This window comes from Bos mutus, chromosome 6, assembly GCF_027580195.1.
Source record: "Bos mutus isolate GX-2022 chromosome 6, NWIPB_WYAK_1.1, whole genome shotgun sequence".
In the NCBI taxonomy this organism is placed as follows: Eukaryota; Metazoa; Chordata; class Mammalia; order Artiodactyla; family Bovidae; genus Bos; species Bos mutus.
In genome coordinates this window covers 84,501,634-84,524,524 of record NC_091622.1, presented here as the reverse complement: position 1 = coordinate 84,524,524, position 22,891 = coordinate 84,501,634, and the positions used below count along the sequence as shown (strand labels likewise).

Sequence of the window (22,891 nt, the reverse complement as noted above, 5' to 3'; positions counted from 1 at the left end):
CTGATTTTATTGATTTGAGCCCTCTTCCTTTTTTGTTTGATGAGTTGGCTAAAGTTTTGCTAATTTTGCTTATTTTCTCAAAGAACCAGATTTTAGTTTCAATGATTTTTGCTACTGTTTTCTTTGTCTCTGTTTCATTTATTACTGCTTTGATCATTATGACTTCATTCTACTAACTTTGATTTTGTTTATTCTTCTTTCTCTAGTTGCTTCAGGAGGTTAGGATATTTAGTTGAGATTTTTCTTGTTTTTTGAGGTAATATTGTATTGCTAAAAATTCCCTTCTTAGAACTGTTTTTACTGTGTCCTATATGTTTTTGATATTGTATATTTGTTGTCATTAATCCTTAGATTTTTAAAAATTTCCTCTGTGATCCACTGTTTGTTTAGTAACATACTGTTTAGCCTCCGTGTGTTTGTGTTTTCTTGCTTCCCTCTCCCCCCGCCCCAGGGGATTTCTAATCTCATTGCTTTGTGATCAGAAAAATGCTTGATACAATTTCAATTATTTTAAATTTACTAAAACTTGCTTTGTGATCCAAGATGTGATTTATCTTGGAGAATGTTCTGTGTCCACTTGAGAAGAAACTGTATTCTGCTGCTTTCAGATGGAATGTCCTATAAATATCAATTAAGTCTATTTGATCTAATGTATTACTTAAGGCTTGTGTTTCCTTATTGATTTTCTGTCTGGATGATCTGCCCATTGGTGTGAGTGCCCTACTATTATTGTATTACTGTTGAGTTCTCCTTTTATAAAAGCTGTTAGCATTTGTCTCCTATGTTGTGTGCATATACGTTTACAACTACTATTACTTCTTCTTATATTGATCCATTGATTATTATGTAGTGCCCTTTATTTTCTATTGTAACAGTCCTTGTAGTAAAGTCTATTTTGTATGATACAAGTATCACTACTTCAATTTTCTTTTGCTTTCCATTTGCATGGAATATCTTTTTCCATCTCCTCACTTTCAGTCAGTGTGTGTCCCTAGGTCTAAAGTAAGTCTCTTGTACACAGCATATATATGAATCTGGTTTTCATTATCAATTGTCAGTTTATGTCTTTTGGTTAGAACTTTTAATCTATTTACATTTAAGGTAATTATCAATGTGTATGTTCCTGTTGCCATTTTCTTAATTGTTTGGGGTTTGTTTCCATAGGTCTTTTTCTTCCCTTCTTTTTTTCCTCCTCTTCTCTTGTGGTTGGATAACTATCCTTTGTGTTGTGCTTGGATTGCGTTTTCTTTTTTTATATGTGTAGCTATTGTAGATTTTGCTTTGCATTTCCCATAAGGTTTTGGTACAGCATCTATATATGTACTTGTTTTAAGTTGCTGGTCTTTTAATTTCAAATATCATTTCAAAAATACATTTCCAATATCTGTAATCTCCACTTGTCACCATTGGTGGTTTTGATATCATTTTTGTGTGGATGCTATCCTGTCTTTACTGTATGTTTGCCTTTTGTGTGTTTAGTCACTTAGTGGTGTCTAACTCTTTGCGAACCTATGGACTGTAGCCCACCAGGCTCCTCTGTCCATAGGGATTCTCCAGGCAAGAAGAGAACAATAAAGAGAAGGAAAGGAAGTAAAAAGTAAGTAAAATACTGATAAAGGGGAAAAATTAAACAACAACAACAAAAAAACATGGAGCTCAAAATTTATAATAACTGAAATGAAAAATTCACATCATGGGTTCCAAATCAGACATGACTATGAAGAAGTATCAGCACGCTTGAAGAAAAGATAATCACAATTATCAAATTGGAGGAACAGAAAGAAAAGCAAATGTAGAAAAATGAACCCTAAGGCACTTGCGGGACACTTTCCTGTGAATAATCATAGAGACTGTAGGACTTCTTGAAAAAGAGAAATGGACAGAAAGGATACTAAATAAATAATGGCATGAAATATTACAGATTTAATGAAATACTTCATGAATATACAAGTTTAAGAAGCTTGAGGACTTCAAGTAGGATAAAATCAAAACGACCTATACAAAGACATATTAAATTCAAGCTGTTGAAAGCCAAAAACAATGAAAAAATACTGAAAGGAGCTAGACAGAAGTAATTCATCACATAAAAGATATCTTCACTAAAATGATCAGCAAATTTCTCATCAGAAACTCTGCAATTTAGATTGATAAATTCTAAGTGCTGAAAGAAAAAAAAAAAAAGTTAATTGGCAATTTTGTCAAAGTTTCCTTCAAAGATGAGATAGAAATTAAGACATTAACAGAAAAACAAAAGCTGAGGGGTACATCATTACCATTAGACTTTGCATATAAGAAAATACAAAAAGGACTCTTTTTGGATGAAATGAAAAGCTACAAGATAGTAAAGCAAACCACATGGAGACAAAAATGGCTGCAGTAAAGGTAAGATCAAAAATAATTTTAAAAGCTGATATCAATCTAAATTTGGTTGTAACTCCAATTCATTTTGTCTTTCTCAATTAAAATAAAATACATAAAGAAATTATAATTTATGTAATTAGGAACACTGATTAAATATGTAATTTATGACATTAATTACAGAAAGAGTTGGATGGAGATATTAAAGAGCAGAGTTTTTGTATGCTTTGAAGTTAGCAATAAATACCTCAAAGAATAAATCCCAAGAAAAATTAAAAACAATTTTAAATAAATGAAAACACAAGAGATCAAAATAAGAGATTTAGAGGAAGAAGGGATCACAGGGAAATTTATACCTCTATGCCTACCTTTAAAATGAAAAAGATCTAAAATTAATATTCTAATATTATACCTTAAAGAATTATAAAATGAAGGAAAACTACACCCAAAGCTTGTAGAAGGAAGTAACTATGAAGATTAGAGCAGAGATTAAAAAGAAGATAAAAAAAAAAAGTCAGTAAAACCAAAGCTAGTTAATTGAAAAGATCAGCAATATTATCAAAATATTAAACTGGCAAAAAGGAAAAAAAGAATAGATGCAAATAAAGTCAGAAATGAACCTACAGAAATTACTAATGGTGTTATAGATATAAAAAGGATTACAAGAAACTATGATAGAAGTGTAGATAAAAGAGCAGATTAGGAAGATGCTAAGTTCACTTCTTCCCTCTGGCATACCAAAAGAGCAAAAAAATAAAGAGCAACTGTTAATGAGAAAAACAGAAGACTGGCAGAAAATACCTTGAGGTCCACATACAAAGGAAGAAATCTGGACTCTCCTCTTTTACAAAAAATCAACTCAAAATCTATCAAAGACTTAAACTTTGTAGTAAAAATATAACATTTTTACAAGAAAATCTAAGGGAAAACTTCATCACAGTGGATTTTGCTATGATTTCATAGGTAAGACAGCAAATGCAAAAGCAGAAAGAAAAAATATATATATAAATTAGACTTCTTCAAATGAAGACCCTTTTGCATCAAAAGATACTATGAAGAGAATGAGATAAAATGTAGATTGTGAGAAAATCTTTTCAAATTATGTATCTGGTAAGGAATTAATGTGCACAATACATAAAAGAACTGCTACAGCTCAACAACAACAAAATCTAATTGAAAAATGGAAAAGTACTTGAATAGATAAGGAATATACAAATGGTCAAAACGTATATGAAAAGAAGCTCAACATCATTCATCATTATGGAAATGAAAATCAAAAGCATATAAAATTAATACTTCATTCAATAGGATATCTATTATCAGAAAAAGAAGGGAAAAAATGGAAAATAACATGTTGGTGAAAATGTAGAGAAATAGGACTTGGTGGACTGCTACTAGGAGTAAAAATGATGCATCTGCTGCGAAAAACATTTTTGTGGTTACTTAGAAAGTTAAACATAGGATCGTATGAACTAGACATTCTGTCTTGGCTATATATTGAAAGGAATTGAAATCAGTGATTAAAACACATATTTGTAGGCGGAGCCTGGTGGGCTGCCGTCTATGGGGTCACACAGAGTCGGACACGACTGAAGTGACTTAGCAGCAGCAGCAGCAGCAGGCATAGTAACTTAATGAGTCAGATAACCATGATGATGTGATCACTCATCTAGAGCCAGACATCTTGGAGTCCGAAGTCAACTGGCCCTTAAGAAACACACTATGAACGAAGCTAGTGCAGGTGATGGAATTCCAGCTAAGCTATTTCTAATACTAAAATATGATGCTGTTAAAGTGCTGCACTCAATATGCCAGCAAATATGGAAAACTCATCACTGGACACAGAAATGGAAAAGGTCAGTTTTCATTCCATTCTCAAAGAAAGGCAATGCCAAAGAATGTTCAAGCTACCACACAATTGCACTCATTTCACATGATAGAAAGGTCATGCTCAAAATCTCCAAGATAGGCTTAAACAGTATGTGAACCAAGAACTTCCAGATATTCAAGCTGGATTTAGAAAAGGAAGAGGAACCAGAGATCAAAATGCCAACATCTCTTGGATCCTAGAAAAAGCAAGAGAATTTCAGAAAAACATCTACTTCTGCTTTATTGACTATGCCAAAACCTTTGTGTGGATTACAATAAACTGGAAAACTCTTCAAGAGATGGGAATACCAGATCACTTTACCTACCTCCTGAGAAACCTGTATGCAAGTCAAGAAACAGCAGTTAGAACCAGACCTGGAACAATGGACTGATTCAAAATTGGGAAAGGAATATGTCAAGGCTGTATATTGTCACCCTGGTTATTTAAATTATACACAGAGTACATCATATGAAACACTGGGCTGGAAGAAGCACAAGCTGGAATCAAGACTGCTGGGAGAAATATCAATAACCTCAGACATGCAGATGACACCACCCTTATGGCAGAAAGTGAACAAGAACTAAAGAATCTCTTGATGAAGCTGCAAGAGGAGACTGAAAAAGCTGGCTTAAAACTCAGCATTCAAAAAACAAAGATCATGGCATTCAGTCCCATTGATTCATGGCAAACGGATGGAGAAAAAATGGAAACAGTCACAGACCTTATTTTCTTGGGCTCCAAAATCACTGCTGATATTGACTGCAGCCATGAAATTAAAAGATTCCTGCTCCTTGGAGGAAAAGCTATAACAAACATAGAAAGCACATTAAAAAGAAGATACATTACTTTACCGACAAAGGTCCCTATAGTCAAAGCTATGGTGTTTCTAGGAGTCATGTATGAATGTCAGAGTTGGACCATAAAGAAAGCTGAGCATTGACAAACTGATGCTTTGGAACTGTGGTGTTGGAGAAGACTCTTGAGAGTCCCTTGGATTGCAAGGAGATCAAACCAGTCAACCCTAAAGGAAATCAGTCTTGAATATTCATTGCAAGGATGATGCTGAAGCTGAAGTTCCAATATTTTGGCCATCTGATGTGAAGAACTGACTCATTAGAAAAGACCCTGATGCTGGAAATGATTGAAGGCTGGATAAGAAGTGGGAAACAGAGGATGAGATGGATGAAGGGCTTCACTGTCTCAATGGACATTAATTTTAGCAAACTCTGGGAAATGGTGAAGGACAGGAAGCCTGGCATGCTGCAATCCATGTGGTTGCAAAGAGTCGGATACAACTGAGCAACTGAACAAGTCAGAGCAACAATTTTCAGGTCAGAAAAATGATGGATAAAGAATTTATTTTGTTTTTTATTTTTTGGAGGGTTAATAGTTTTTAGTTTTGTTTTAGTATAGTTACGTTACAATGTTGTATTAGTTTCTGCTGCTAAGTCACTTCAGTTGTGTCTGACTCTGTGAGACCCCATAGACAGCAGCCCACCAGGCTTCCCTGTCCCTGGGATTCTCCAGGCAAGAACACTGGAGTGGGTTGCCATTTCCTTCTCCAGTGCATGAAAGTGAAAAGTGAAAGTGAAGTCGCTCAGTCGTGTCCGACTCTCTGCGACCCCATGGACTGCCGCCTACCAGGCTCCTCCATCCATGGGAATTTCCAGGCAAGAGTACTGGAGTGGGGTGCCATTGCCTTCTCTGTATTAGTTTCTACTATACAGCAAAGTGAATCGGCTATATGTATACATATATCACATTTCGGTGGATTTCCTTCACATATAGATCACTCCACATCATTGAGTAGAGTTCCCTGTACTTTGCAGCAGGTTCTCATTAGTTATCTACTTTAAACATGGTATCAGTAGTGTATATATGTCAATCCCTATCTCGCATTTTATCCCACCTGCCTTCCCTCTTGGTATCCATACATCTGTTTTCTACACCTGTTCCTCTATTTCTGCTTTGCAATTTATTTACATACATTCATACATATATATATATATGTATACATATGTGTATATAGTGAAATATTATTCAACCTTAAAAAGAAAGGAAGTTATGATATGTTGAAACAAGCATGAACCCTGAAATAAAATAATGCTAAGTCAGAAGAAAACAAATACTGTATGATTTATGCATACAAATAATGTATGATTCTACTTGTACCTGTTACCTAGAGTAGTCCAATTTTATAGAGATGGAAAGTAGGGCAGAGATTATCAGGGGCTAAGGAATGAGAGCTATAGGGAGTTATTTAATGATAGAGTTGATGTTATAGATGATGAAAATATTTGAGGTAAACATAGAGCTGATTGGACTTCCCTGGTGCCTTCAGTTCAATTCAGTAGCTCAGTCGTGTCCAACTCTTTGTGACCCCATGAATCACAGCACGCCAGGCCTCCCTGTCCATCACCAACTCCCAGACTTTACTCAAACTCACGTTCACTGAGTCGGTGATGCCATCCAAGCATCTCATCCTCTGTTGTCCCCTTCTCCTCCTGTCCCCAATCCCTCCCAGCATCAGAGTTATTTCCAATAAGTCAACTCTTCGTATAAGGTGGCCAAAGTATTGGAGTTTCAGCTTCAGCATCAGTCCTTCCAAAGAACACCCAGGACTGATCTCCTTTAGAATGGACTGGTTGGATCTCCTTGCAGTCCAAGGGACTCTCAAGAGTCTTCTCCAGCACCACAGTTCAGAAGCATCAATTCTTCGGCACTCAGCTTTCTTCCCTGGTGCCTTAGTTGTTAAATAATCTGCTTGCAATGTGGAAAACCTGGGTCCTATCCAATGGGTCAGGAAGATCCCCTGGAGGAAGGCATGGCAACCCACTCCAGTAATCTTACCTGGAGAATCCCCATGGACAGAGGAGCCTGGTAGGCTGCAGTCCATGGCGTCACAAAGAGTCAGACACGACCGTGCAACCAGATGCCATGCCATATAGTTGATGGTTACACAACGTTGTAGATGTTTTAATGTCACCAAACTCTAGACTTACAATACTTTAAAATGATAAATATAGTTATGAATACTTTATGCATCTATGTTACTGGTAAATATGTAAAAAAATAAGTTCAAAAGAGGTAAAATCTTTGTTTCAAAAATCCTCTTTACCAGAGTGGCCTAGTAACATCAATATGTAGTTCTTTCAGATGCAGATTGTAGTTTTTCTTCATCTACATCTTCATCATTTTTCTTCATCGGGTCAAGTTAGAATTAACTGGAAGATGAAAGGCCATTGACTAGGATAATTGCAAGCCTTTGAAAACATGGTTATAGTGTTAATGGTTTATAAACACTCATTGTTGGGGACTGTTTGCTTGTGTATTGCCTGGAGGCATCAAATCTGATCAATCATAGGTTAACTTCTGATAGGATGTGATTCTAAAAATCTTCTAATAAAGACATTCATCTTAATAGGTTCTGTGGCGATACACAGGAAAGAAACCAGAAACACTAGGCGCCAATACCCGACTATATAAATGGATTCCACAAAATGATCTTCTTGGTAAGACCAAAGAGAAGAAAAATAAATAGAGCTGAATGAAGTTTAATCTGAATGATTATTCAATAACAGATATCCTACAAATTTATATTTAAAATAAGAAAAAAGAAATTTTAATGTGTTCTTCACATTTCTTCAGTATTTTGTATAAAAAAGGATTATTCATGACATTTTTTAAAGGCTAATGCATACTTTATTCAAGACCATCATGATAAGTATAGTTATTAGTGCAATGGACTTTTACAATAAGACAGAGAGTCTTATTTTACAATAAGACAGAGAGATACAACTCTGTATGCAGAAAGGAAAAGTGGGGAATTTTCCCCTAAAGAACATAATGGAAGTTCATTGGATGAAAAATTACAAATAGTTGAACTGACCTAGTAAATGCTTGCTAAAATTGGGCAATGCAGAGATAGTGGAGCCACAAAATCAAATTCTAGTTGAGAAGAGTTCAGAGGAACCTGACTAGACCTTGGTCAAGGATCTTTGTCAAACTTTAGCATAAATATCAAGTTTATAAATCTTGCATTTATGATTAATCTCTCCCTCCTCAGGATCAATGTCAGAGAAAGTACTTTTAGATCAGGCTCTCATTAACTTTTGTATAGAATATTGTAACACACTCCTGATGTTCTTCATCCATTTTCTCCTACCTCTCTTCTCTAGAGAAAAAAAAATCTGGCAAGCCATCTCACCTATATTTCATATATAATATAAATGGCTGCATATTAGTATAAAGTCAAGTGCAAATCCTATTTTCTTAAACAGAGTACATCATGAACTTGATGTAACCTATCTATCTAGCCTGTTATGCCAACATTCTCATATTGAAATCCTACACATCTCACCTCCCTTTTCCCATCTTCAAAAATATTTGGTTTCTACAGTCCCTCCCTTTGTTTTTATTGATATATTCTTCTTGCAATAATTTGTCAAATGGCAAGTACTCTCCATCATGTATTCTGCAGGAAACTTCTTAGTTGTCTGTGGGATGACTTAATTGTTGGAATCACTAACTATACTTAGCCTGGAGTAATTAATTGCTGCTTTCTTCAGAGCCTATAAGGATTTATATGTGTTCTCATGGCACATAATTATATACAAGATGTTACCTAATAGAATTTGGCTTATGCAGGTGTCATGGTTTTCTGTTTCTGAAACCCTTACAATTTAGAATAATAATGTTTCTTTCTTTTTTTTTTTTTTTTTTAATTTTTAGGCCATCCCAAAACCAGAGCTTTTATCACTCACTGTGGAACCAATGGGGTCTATGAAGCTATTTACCATGGGGTCCCTATGGTTGGAATTCCTTTTTTTGCTGACCAGTATGATAATGTTGTTCGTATGCAAGCAAAAGGAGCAGCTGTTGAAGTAGACTTGCAAAGAATGACAAGTGCAGATCTGCTGAATGCTTTGAAAGCAGTTATTAACAACCCTTTGTGAGTAGAGAATATATACATTTTTAAGAAGCCTCGTGTATTTTGAAGGAATAATCAGCTTTATACAATTATAAATTGATAATTTTATATAATAACCAGTGCATGGGTAATATCAAATAAGATTATTTTATATTTCTTAAATCTTGTGAAATTATTTTGTCACCTACCACTACTGAGTGATAGATTACAACCTCAAAGAAATACTACATTTATTTAAAGAAAATTATCTATTGTTAAAAAGATATAAGCTTTTTAATTTACAATAGTACTTTTTATTTCTTAAAAATTGCAGATATTATCACTTTAAAGAATTTAGGAAATGTAACAAAATCATAAAAACATAACCACTCAGCTTTCCTCATGTAGTTATAACCAACACCAGTTTAGAAACTTCTGCTATTTGCTTGTCTAATTTATAAATAGAAAGCAATAGAAATATATTTGTAAAAATAGAGTTATATTTGTTCATTTAAAATATTTTATATTGGTATATTTTAAATTAAAACTAGAGAAAGAGAATGAAGCAAAATTGAGAGATCCAAATGGAGGCAGAGAAGACCCTAGCCTCCTTGTTCCCTGGCAGAAAATAACAGTTAGACACTACCTATGAACAAAATCACCTCTGGGAATGCTCTAAGTCCATGTATGAAATTTTAGCAACACAGTAGAACAACAACTAAAAAAAAAAAAGCCTGAGATAAATCACACAAGAATAAAATGATAACAGTTTTATTTTACCAGCATCATCCTCAAGGCAGCATTGCTCAGCACCAAGAGAGAACTCTCAGCTAGAAAGAGTTCCTTGGTAGAAAAAGAAGAATGGAGTGGGTGATCAATTTCTAAGGCCTTCTGGGACACAAAAATAGAAAAACAAATTCTAAATTTGTATGAAGCCACAAGAGATCTCAAACAGCCAAAGCAGTCCCAAGAAATAATGACATTGAAGGCATCCCACTTTTTATTTCAAACTGTACTACAAAGCTATAGTAATTTTAAACAGATGATATTGTCATAAAAATAGACATACAGACCAATGGACAGGATTGAGAGCCTTGAAACAAACCCTCATATATAAAGCTGAATAATATTTTTCAAAAAGTGAAGAATACTCAATAGGAAAAGCGTTATCCCTTCAATGAGTAGTATTAGGGAAACTAGATAATTATATGCAGGAGAATAGAATTTGGAGCTGTATATTACATTACTTACAAAAGATGACTAGAAATGGACTAAAGACTTAAACATAAGACCGGAAACCACAGAACTCCTATGATCAAACAGGAGGAAATCTTTCTTGACAAGGGTATTGGCAACAAATTTTGGGATATGATACCAACAATACAAGGAACCAGTGCAAAACAAAAGGTGAGGCTATATTAAGCTCAAAAGCTTCTGTACAGCAAAAGAAATGACCTACAAAATGAAAGGCAACATACCAAATTGGAGAACATTTTTAAAATAACACATCTGATAAGAAACTAATATACAAAAGATATAAGTAACTCATATTACTCAATAGCAAAATTTTTTAAAAAATGGAGTTACTGAATAGATATTGGCCCAAAAAAGATGTATAATGGCCAACAGGTACATGAAAAGGGGCTTGACACTACTAAGCATCATAAAATGCAAATCAAAACCTCACCTTTCCCACCTCACACTTATTAGAATTGTTGTTGAGGTTGTTCAGTCACTAAGTTGTTGCTGACTCTGTGACCCCATTGACTACAGCATGCCAGGCTACCATGTCCTCACCTATCTCCTGGAGTTTGCTCAAATACATGTCCATTGAGGTGGTGATGCTATCTAACCATCTCATCCTCCGCTGCCCAATTTTCTTTTTCCCTTCAATCTGACTCAGCAGTAGGTTCTTTTGCAGTGAATCAGCTCTTCGCATCAGGTGACCAAAGTATTGGAGCTTCAGCTTTAGCATCAGTCCTTCCATGAAATTCAGGGTTGATTTCTTTTAGGATTGACTGGTTTGATCTCCTTACTGTCCAAGGGACTCTTGAGTCTTCTTCAGCACCAGAATTAGAAAGCATCAGTTCTTCAGTGCTCAGCCTTCTTTATGGTCCAACTCTCACATGATTGCTGGAAAAACCATAGCTTTGACTATAGGGACATTAGTCAGCAAAGTAATGTCTCTGCTTTTTAATATGCTGTCTGTGTTTGTCATAGTTTTTCTTCCAAAGAGCAAGAGCCTTTTAATTTCATGACTGCAGTTGCTCTCCAGAGTGATTTTGGAGCCCAAGAAAATAAAAGTATGACACTGTTTCCACATCTATTTGTCACAAAGTGATGGGACAGGATACCATATTCTTAGTGTTTTTCAATGTTGAGCTTCAAGCCAGCCTTTTCACTTTCTTTCTCTTTCATCAAGAGGCTCTTTAGTTCCTCCTTGCTTTCTTCCATAAGGGCAGAGTCATTTGCATATCTGAGGCTCTTGATATTTCTCCTGGCAATCTTGATTCCACCTTTAACTTCATCCAGCCTGGCATTTCTCATGATGTACTCCTTTCTTAATTGTAACCAGTCCAATGTACCATGTTCACCTCTTACTGTTGCTTCTTAACCTGCACACAGGTGGTTCTTGACTTGCAAAGTGGTCTGGTATTCCCATCTCTTGAAGAATTTTCCACTTTGTTGTAATCCATGCAGTAAAGGCTTTAGCATACCATGTTCACCTCTTACTGTTGCTTCTTAACCTGCACACAGGTGGTTCTTGACTTGCAAAGTGGTCTGGTATTCCCATCTCTTGAAGAATTTTCCACTTTGTTGTAATCCATGCAGTAAAGGCTTTAGCATAGTCAATGAAGCAGTAGATGTTTTTCTGGAAGTCTCTTGCTTTTTATAGGATCCAGTGGATGTTGGCATTTTGATCTCTTGTTCCTCTGCCTTTTCTAAACCCAGTTTGAATATCTGAAAGTTCTTTGTTCATGTAGTATTGCAGCTAAGCTTGGAGAATTTTGAGCATTACTTTGCTAGCATGTGAAATGAGTGCAATTGTGCAGTAGTTTGAATATTCTTTTGTCATTGCCTTTCTTTGGGACTGGAATTAAATCTGACCTTTTTGAGTCCTGTGGCAACTGCTAACTTTTCCAAATTTGCTGGCATATTGAGTGCAGCACTTTAACAGCATCATCTCTTGGGTTTTGAAATAGCTCAACTGGAATTTCATCACCTCCACTAGTTTTGTTCATAGTGATGCTTCTTAAGGTCCACTTGACTTCACACTCCAAGATTTCTGGCTCTAGGTGAGTGATCACACCATGGAGTAGGAAATGGCACCCCAATCTAGTATTCTTGTTTGGAAAATATTCCCCTGGAGTAGGAAATGGCAACCCACTCCATTATTCTTGCTTAGTGAACCCCATGTACAGAGGAGCCTGGACTACTTTAGTCTGTGAAGTTTCAATGAGCAGGAACAACTGAGCACAAAAGCATGAAATAATATTCATACATGACTATTAGAAAATCATAGCTTTGACTATATGGACCATGTCAGCACAATGATATATATTTCTGCTTCTTAATATCCTTTTTAGATTTATCAGAGCTTTCCTTTCAGGGAGCAAGTGTCTTTTAATTCCATGGCTGCAGTCAATGTCTGCAGTGATTTTGTGGCCCAGAAAATAAAATCTATCACTGCTTTCACTTTTCCCCCTTCTGTTTGCCATGGAGTGATGGGACCAGATGCCATGGTCTGTTTTTCGTATGTTGAGTTTCAAGCCAGCTTAGAACTTTTAGAAAGGCCATCATTAAAAGACAAGGTGTAAGAGGTATTGGTAAGGATGTAGAAAAAGAACTCCAGTGCACTCCAGATGGGAATGAAAATTGGTGGAGCCACTTGGAAAACAGTATGGAAGTTTGTCAAAATATCAACAACAAAACAAATTCACTATCCAGCATTCACTGCTGGATATATAACCAAAGGAAATTAAAACAGAATATGGAAGAGATATCTTCATCCCAGTGCTAATTTCTGTATTTTTCACAAAAAACAAAATATGAATAAAACCTACGTGTCTGTCAATGAATGAATAGATTGAGAAGATGTGGTATAGGTATGTAAAAGAATAATATTTAGCAAAGAAGACAAAGGAAATACTGCCATTAGTGAAAACATGGAATTGTGCTGAGTAAAGTAACTCAGACAGTGAATGACAAACATTAGTTGAGATTACTTATATGTATAACCTAAAAGTTTGAACTCATAGAAGCAGAGAGTAGAGTGGTGTTTTCTAGGGCCTAGGAGTTGGGAGAGTGGAAAGACAACCTTTGAGTAATAGGGATCAGGCTTTGAGTAATAAAATAAATAAGTTCTGGGGAACTTTGTGCAGCATGGTGGTTAGCTGTGATCATAAACAAATAAATAAATTCTCAGTAATGAAGGATTACATTTGTTATATAATTATATTTCATATAAATCAAATATATTCTTTGGAAAAAAGAAACTAATTAAAATTTTAAAATTTGCCAAGGTTAAATAAATGTTTCTATATATCAGATAAATCCTTGCTACAAATTTTGTATAAATCTATAAATGAGCATTGACATTGGAGATTAAAATTATTTCTTAGACATTTTAATTTTTTAAATAATGAATGATTTTTCACTATGAAGTCACTTCTTATCAGCGTCTCTCTTTTTTGTTTAACTTACTTTCAATTGGGGAGTAACTGATTTACAATGTTGCATTCTTTTTTATCTTGCAACAACTTTTTGTTGTTGTTAAGTAGCTCAGTCATGTCCGACTCCTTGCCACCCCATGGAGTACAATAGGAGTCAGCTTCAGCATCTGTCCGTCCAATGAATGTTCAGGACTGATTTCCTTTAGGATTGACTGGTTTGATCTCCTTGCAGTCTAAGGGACTCTCAAGAGTCTTTTCCAACACCACAGTTCAAAAGCATCAATTCTTGGACACTCAGCTTTCTTTATAGTCCAACTCTCACATCCATACATGACTACTGGAAAAACCATATTTTTGACTAGACGGACTTTTGTCAGCAAAGTAATTTCTCTGCTTTTTAATATACTGTCTGGGTTGGTTATAGCTTTTCTTCCAAGGAGCAAGTGTCTTTTAATAGCATGGTTTCAGTCACCATCTGCAGTGATTTTGAGCCCCTCCCCCCATCTATTTGCCATGAAATGATTGGTCTGATGCCATGATCTTAGTTTATTGAATGCTGTGTTTTAAGCCAACTTTTTCACTCTCCTCTTTCACTATCATCAAGAGGCTCTTTAGTTCTTCTTCGCTTTCTGCCAAGAGGGTGGTGTCATCTGTGTATCTGAAGTTATTGATATTTCTCCCAGCAATCTTGATTCCAGATTGTGTTTCATCCAGCCTGACATCTCCCATGTACTCTAAATAAAAGTTAAATAAGCAGGGTGACAATATACAGCATTGATGTAGTCATTTCCTAATTTGGAACCTGTCCGTTGTTCCATGTCCAGTTCTAACTGTTGTTTCTTGACCTGCATACATATATCTCAGGAAGCAGGTCTGCGATATAATATCCCATCAGATATAATATCCTACATATATAATATCTGTTGAAGAATCTTCCACATTTGTTGTAATCCACACAGTCAAATGCTGTGGTGTAGTCAGTCAATAAAGAAAAAGCAGACATTGATTTGGAACTCTCTTGCTTTTTTGATGATCCAATGGATGTTGGCATTTTGATCTCTGATTCCTCTGCCTTTTCTAAATCCAGCTTGAATATCTGGAAGTTATTGGTTTGCATAGTGTTGAAAACAACCTTGGAGAATTTTGAGCATTACTTTGCTAGCATGTGAGATGAGTGCAATTGTGCGATAGTTTGAACATTTTTTGGCATTGCCTTTCTTTGGGATTGGAATGAAAACTGACCTTTTCCAGTCTTGTGGCCAATGATGAGCTTTCCAAATTTGCTGGCATATTAAGTGCAAAGCTTCAATAGTATCATCTTTCCTGCTGTGCTTCGTCCCTCAGTTGTGTCTGACTCTTTGTGATACAATGGATTGTAGCCCACCAGGATTGTTGGGATTAGATGTAACCTAGTTGGAATTTCATGACATCCACTAGCTTTGTTCATGGTGATGCTTCCTAAGGCCCTTTTGACTGCACGCTGCAGAATGTCTGGCTCTGGGTGAGTGATCACACCATTGCGGTTATCTGGGTCATGATCTTTTTTGTATAGTTGCCCAAAATCACTGCAGATGGTAGCTGCAGCCATGAAATTAAGACACTTGTTCTTTCGAAGAAAAGCTATGACCAACCTAGACAGCATATTAGAAAACATATGCTGTTTCAATTGGGGGGTAACTGATTTACAGTGTTGTATTCTTTTTTATCTTGCAACAACTTTTTGTTGTTGTTAAGTAGCTCAGTCATGTCCAACTTCTTGCCACCCCATGGAGTACAATAGGAGTCAGCTTCAGCATCTGTCCGTCCAATGAATGTTCAGGACTGATTTCCTTTAGGATTGACTGGTTTGATCTCCTTGCAGTCTTGTCTAGTCAAAGCTATGGTTTTTCAAGTAGTCATGCATGGATGTGAGAGCTGAACCATCAAGAAATCTGAGCACTGAAGAACTGATGCTTTTGAACTGTGGTGTTGGAGATGACTCTTGAGAGTCCCTTGGACTGAAAGGAGATCCAGTCAGTCCATCCTAAAGGAAATCATTCCTGAATATCCATTGGAAGGACTGATGTTGAAGTTGAAGCCTCAATACTTTGGCCACCTGATGCAAAGAACTGGCTCATTGGCAAAGATCCTGATGCTGGGCAAGGTGGAAGGCTGGAGGAGAAGAGGATGGCAGAGGATGAGATGGTTCGATGGCATCACCAGATTGATGGACAGGAGTTTGAGCAAGCTCTGGAGGTTGGTGATGGACAGGGAACCTGGTGTGCTGCAGTCCATGAGCAAAGAGTCAGACATGACTGAGTGACTGAAATGAACTGAACTCTTTGTATTCTTGCCACCTCTTCTTAATATCTTCTGCTTCTGTTAGGTCCATACCATCTCTGTCCTTTATTGTGCCCATCTTTACTTGAAATATTTCCTTGGTATCTCTAGTTTTCTGAAATCTCAAATCTTTCCCTTCCTATTGCTTTCCTCTATTTCTTTGCATTGACCACATAGGAAGGCTATCTTATCTCTCCTTGCTGTTCTTTGAAACTCTGCATTGAGATGGATATTTATTTTCTTTTCTCCTTTGCGTTTTGCTTCTCTTCTTTTCTCAGCTATTTGTAAGGCTTCCTCAGACAACCATTTTCCCTTCTACAGTTCTTTTTCTTGGGGTTGGTTTTGATCATGGCCTCCTGTACAATGTCATAAACCTCTGTCCATAGTTCTTCATGCACTCTGTCTATCTGATCTAATCCCTTGAATTCATTTGTCACTTCCACTGTATAATTGTAAGTGATTTGATTTATGTCATATCTGAATGGTCTACTGCTTTTCCCTCCTTATTTAATGTAAATCTAAATTTGGCAATAAGGAGTTCATGATCTGACCACAGTCAACTCCTGGTCTTGTTTTTGCTGACTGTATAGAGTAACTTCATCCTCAACTTCAAAGAATATAATCAATCTGGTTTTGGGATTGACCATCTCTACACATTGACCACGTATAGAGTCATTTCTTGTGTTGTTGGAGGAGGGTGGTGTTTGCTATGACCGGTGTGTGTTCTTGACAAAACTCTGTTAGCCTTTGTCATGCTTCCTTTTGTACCCCAAGGCCAAAGTTGCCTGTGACTCCAGGTGTTTCTTAACTTCCTATTTTTGCACTCCAGTCCCCTATGATGGCTTTATTGACTATGCCAAAGCCTTTGACTGTGTGGATCACAATAAACTGTGGAAAATTCTGAAAGAGATGGGAATACCAGACCACCTGATCTGCCTCTTGAGAAATTTGTATGCAGGTCAGGAAGCAACAGTTAGAACTGGACATGGAACAACAGACTGGTTCCAAATAGGAAAAGGAGTTCATCAAGGCTATATATTGTCACCCTGTTTATTTAACTTATATGCAGAGTACATCATGAGAAATGCTGGACTGGAAGAAACACAAGCTGGAATCAAGATTGCGGGGAGAAATCTCAATAACCTCAGATATGCAGATGACACCACCCTTATGGCAGAAAGTGAAGAGGAACTCAAAAGCCTCTTGATGAAAGTGAAAGAGGAGACTGAAAAAGTTGGCTTCAAGCTCAACATTTAGAAAATGAAGATCATGGCATCCGGTCCCATCACTTCATGGGAAATAGATGGGGAAACAGTGGAAACAGTGTCAGACTTTATTTTTCTGGGCTCCAAAATCAGTGCAGATGGTGACTGCAGCCATGAAATTAAAAGACACTTACTCCTTAGAAGGAAAGTTATGACCAACCTAGATAGCATATTGAAAAGCAGAGACATTATTTTGCCAACAAAGTTTCATCTAGTCAAGGCTATGGTTTTTCCTGTGGTCATGTATGGATCTGAGAGTTGGACAGTGAAGAAGGCTGAGTGCCAAAGAATTGATGCCTTTGAACTGTGGTGTTGGAGAAGACTCTTGAGAGTCCCTTGGACTGCAAGGAGATCCAACCAGTCCATTCTGAAGGAGATCAGCCCTGGGATTTCTTTGGAAGGAATGATGCTAAAGCTGAAACTCCAGTACTTTGGCCACCTCATGCGAAGAGTTGACTCATTGGAAAAGACTCTGATGCTGAGAGGGATTGGGGGCAGGAGGAGAAGGGGACGACAGAGGATGAGATGGCTGGATGGCATCACTGACTTGATGGACGTGAGTCTGAGTGAACTCCAGGAGTTGGTGATGGACAGGGAGGCCTGGTGTGCTGCGATTCATGGGGTCACAAAGAGTCGGACACGACTGAGTGACCGATCTGATCTGATCTGATCTGATGATGAAAAGGACATCTTTCTTTGGTGCTAGTCCTAGAAAGTCTTGTAGGTTTTCACAGAGCCATTCAACTTCAGTCTCTTCAGCTTTAGTGGCTGGGGCAAAGATTTGGATTGCTGTGATGTTGAGTGGTTTGCCTTGGAAACGAATAGAGATCATTTAGTCATTTTTGCAATTGCTCCCAAGTACTGCATTTTGGACTCTTTTGCTGACTGTGAGGGCTATTCCATTTCTTCTAAGGGATTCTTGCCCATAGTATTAGATATAGTGGTCATCTGAATTAAATTTGCACATTCCAGTCCATTTTGGTTCGCTGATTCCTAGAATGTCGATATTCACTCTTGCCATCTCCTGTTTGACCACTTCCAATTTGCCTTGATTAATGGACCTAACATTTCCAGGTTCCTATGAAATATTGCTCTTTATAGTATCAGACTTTACTTTCACCACCAGAGACATCCACAAATGGGCATCGTTTCCACTTTGGGTCAGATTCTTCATTCCTTCTGGGGCTATTTCTCTGATCTTCTCCAGTAACATTTTGGACACCTACTGACCTGAACAGTGCATCTTTTGGTGTCATATCTTTTTGCCTTTTCATACTGTTCATGGAATTCTCAAGGCAGAATGCTGAAGTGGTTTGCCATTCCCTTCTCCAGTACAACAATGTGAATCCTCCATAAGTTTATATATATATATATATATATATATAATCCCCTCCTTCCACCCCATCCCACGCTTTTGTGTTTTGTGGCAATCTCTTGGGTATATTCAAGTCTTTTCAACCCCATGGACTGTAGCCTGCTAGTCTCCTCTGTTGATAGGACTTTCCAGGGTTTAATACTGGCATGGATTGCCATTTCCTTCTCTAGAGGATCTCACTGACCCAGGGATCGAACGTGCATCTCCTGCTCTCCCGCATTGGCAGGGAGATTCCTTAGCACTGAGCCACCTAGGAAGCCCCGGAGTACCAGGCTGAGCTCTCTGTGTTATACAGCAAATTCTAATGGCTATCTACTCTACACATGATAGTATATATAAGTCAGTGCTACTTCCTCAATTTGTCCGACTGTGTCCCATCCCTTGCTGTGTACACAAGTTTGTCCTCTACATCTGCATTTCTATTCCTACCTTACAAATGGGGTAATAAGTACAATTTTTTTCCGAGGTTACAATATTAATATATGATATTTGTTTTTCTCCTTCTGACTTACTTCACTCTGTAAAACAGGCTGTGGGTTCCATCAATGTCTCTTAAACATCACATCTTAGATTTCTTTGCTATATTATCAGTACAATGTTATCAAAGCTTACAACATACACATCTTGCCCATGACCACAATTTCCAATATCACTTAGCATTAATTTCATATTTATATGGATTTAATGAACCAATTTGTGTTTTAATGGAGTATTTTGTTGACTTTTTATCTGATAAATACTTTCTGTATCTGTCTTGGAATTTCTGTTGCTGTTGTTTGTTTTCCTGAGATGTGTTCAGAGGTACTTATTCCTTAAATTTTTGTGTATTAAAAAAGGCCTGCCTTGGTTGTTTAAACCAAAGGGCAACAGGGCTTTGTTTACTTTTTTCTCATTTATAGTTCTCATCCTCAAAACTTGCTGCATGCTTTCCCATGATTTTCTACTATTTAATGTTCTGTATTCTTTATCAATGATGATTGCACTTTGGTGTGGGCGAATAACCTCCCTCCTTTACAAACCCAAGGAAATCTTGCTTCTAAGTCAGCCATTCAAAGCGTTAAGCCAAAACCGTGGTTTGGTCTTCTGTTCCTTGACAGAAGTCAGGAGGGTTAGTGTTCCAGCTATTGCCATCCTTCCATCTCACTACTGCAGGCACAGCCCTCTGCTGTTGTTGTACAGTTGCTCAGTCGTGTCTACTCTTTGCGACTCCATGAAATGCAGCACACCAGGCCTCCCTGTCCTTCACTATCTCCCAGAGTTTCCCCAAGTTCATGTTCATTTTCAGTGATGCCATCCAACCGTTTCATCCTCTGATGCCCTCTTCTCTTTCTTCCCTCAATATTTTCCAGCACTGTGGACCTTCCCAGTGAGTTGTCTATTCTCATCAGATGACCAAGATACTGGAGCTTCAGCTTCAACATCAGTCCTTCCAGTGAATATTCAGGGTTGATCTCCCTTATGATTGACTGGTTTGATCTCCTTGCTGTCCAAAGGACTTTCAGGAGTCTTTTCCAGCACCATAGTTGAAAGCATCAGTTATTTGGCATCTGACTTCTTTATGGTCCAACTCTCACAATGGTATGGGACCATTAGGAAGACCATAGCCTTGACTATTCAGATTTTTGTTGGCAGAGTAATGTTTCTGGTTTTCAACACACAGCCCTCTTTAGCCTGAGGCAAAAATGCCAGCATCTATTCAGTCTCAGGCCCTATTTCTTGCCTAGAAGATCACATGAAGCTTTTTTGCTTTCATCTGAAATGTCAGGACCATGAAGATCACATACTTGAATCATTTCCTATTACTGCTGAAGTCTAATTAATACTGACACTCCAGACCAAACCTGGGGAAGAGTGAAGGAGTGGGGAAAGGGTTCCTTTTTCATAGACCTTCCCTTCCATGCTGCTTCCTACACTATTATATTCCCAATGCCACACTCAGCAAGTTAGATCAAAATTCTGTATTCTCAAGCTACATATTCTATTAATCCATTCTTATTTCTGTGCTTTGAGAATGCTATTTTCAATTGGAAATTATTTTCTCTCCTACCTCCAATAATTGCTGAGACTCTAAAGCATCCAACAGATTCCAGCCAATGGACCATCATATCTAGAAATATCTCAAGAGGAAACAATTTTCTTAAGCCTTTCATATTCTTGGTGATATAAATTATGACACAACTTACCATATAATTAATTATGCAATATATTTTTAATAATATATATGTGTTTTAGGTGTATCATGTCCTTAACAAACTTTACAGGTTGTTATTTATATATTAAATTTTAGCTATAAAGAGAATGCTATGAAGTTATCAAGAATCCACCATGATCAGCCTGTAAAACCCCTGGACCGAGCAGTCTTCTGGGTTGAGTTTGTCATGCACCACAAAGGAGCCAAGCACCTTCGACCAGCTTTCCATGACCTCAACTGGTTCCAGTACCACTCTTTGGATGTGATTGGCTTCCTGCTAGCCTGTGTGGCAACTGTTGCATTCCTGGTCACTAAATGTTGCCTGTTTTGTTACTGGAAGTTTGGTAAGACTGCAAAGAAGAAAAAGATAGAGTAGTCTCTTCTGCCTTTTTTTTTTTTTAAATAATTGGGCTAGAAAGTTTGACAGAATCCATCTGAATAATCCAGCCACTGATTTGAAAAGATTTCTCTCCTCTTCGTCTGGATTCTTGTCCAGTCTTCAACTTATCAAGACAAAGATCAAAGATTCACTCCAGAAATAAGCCACATGATTCAGAATTAAGGTTTAAAATAATCTATTCTTTAAAAAGATATGACAAATGAATAAACACATGGAAATTTTAACAGTTAAAGTTTAGTGCTTTCCTTTGTTCATTGCTTTCAGTTCAACCAGTTGAGATGCTGGTGAGGCCTCAGGAACATAATGATAAATCCTATTTCCATACTGATCAGGTTGAATATTTCTTAAATATCTAACATAGTTTTGGGTTCAATACTCAATAATTATTTCATATTCTCTAAGAAATATTTAAGAACTAATGCAGAACACACTCTAGCCAGAGCTTCTTTGCCAGTCAAGAATATCAGAAGACTGACAGGATTTCTACTCTGCTGTAAAGCACATTTTACATCATCAATTTCCTTTCATATCACACATTAGACTTTGTCCCCTTTGGAATACAAAACACTGTTTTTTGTTTTTGTTTTTTTTCCAAGACTATCCTTCATTTGGATATTAATAATGATAGTACTTCATTTGTATTTTAACACTTCTTGGCTTCAGAGAACTAGCTGATTATTGTATGTTTTCATGGTTATTCGTACGATGGGCCAAAGTAAATGACTTGAATTTAATGCCCACTCTTTTAAACTAACTTAAATACAATAAGGCTGTATATTGTCATTCTGCTTATTTAACTGTATGTAGAGTGCATCATGCGAAATGCTGGCCTGGACAAGCAGGAATCGAGATTGCCGCAGAAATATCAACCTCAGGTGATACACAGATGATACCCGTCTAATGACAGAAAGTAAAAAGGAACTAAAGAGGTTTTTGATGAGGGTAAAAGAGGGAAAAGCTGGCTTAAAGCTGAGCATTAAAAAAAAAAAATGAAAATCATGGCACCTGGTCCCATCATTTCATAACAAATAGAAGGAGGAAAAGTGGAAACTGCTTTCTTATCCTCCAAAATCACTGTGGATGCTGACTGTAGCCATGAAATTAAAAGATGCTTGCTCCTCAGAAGAAAAGCTATGACAAACCTAGACAGTGTGTTAAAAAGCAGAGATACCACTTTGCAGACAAAGGTCTATGTACTCAAAGTTATCCTTTTTCCTGTATATTTATGAGAGTTGGACCAAGAAAGCCCAGCAATGAAGAATTGATGCCTTAAAATTGTAGTGCTGGAGAAGACTCTTGAGGGTCCTTTGAACTGCAAGGAGATCAAACCAGTCAATACTAAAGGAAATCAACCGTGAATATTCACTGGAAGGACTGATGCTACCATTGAATCTCCAATACTTTGGCCACCTGATAAGAAGAGTTGATTCACTGGGGAAGACCCTGCTTTTGGAAGAAGGAGGTGGTGGAGGATGGGATGGTTAGATAGCATCACTGACTCAATGGACATAAATTTGAGAAAACTCTGGGA

The 22,891-nt window shown here is 37.1% G+C and overlaps 1 protein-coding gene across 2 annotated transcripts in view; it reads left to right on the top strand.

Annotated features, from left to right (window-relative positions):
* LOC102283981 (UDP-glucuronosyltransferase 2C1) overlaps positions 1-21,336 on the top strand; it is a 33,928-nt gene extending 12,592 nt beyond the window's left edge. For both annotated transcript variants that reach the window (XM_005904056.2, XM_070372961.1), the window contains 3 exons: positions 7,653-7,740; positions 8,960-9,179; positions 21,057-21,336. In XM_005904056.2, the coding sequence (XP_005904118.2) occupies positions 7,653-7,740; positions 8,960-9,179; positions 21,057-21,336 (588 nt within the window). The remainder of the gene's footprint in view (positions 1-7,652; positions 7,741-8,959; positions 9,180-21,056) is intronic.
* Positions 21,337-22,891: the final 1,555 nt, after the last annotated feature.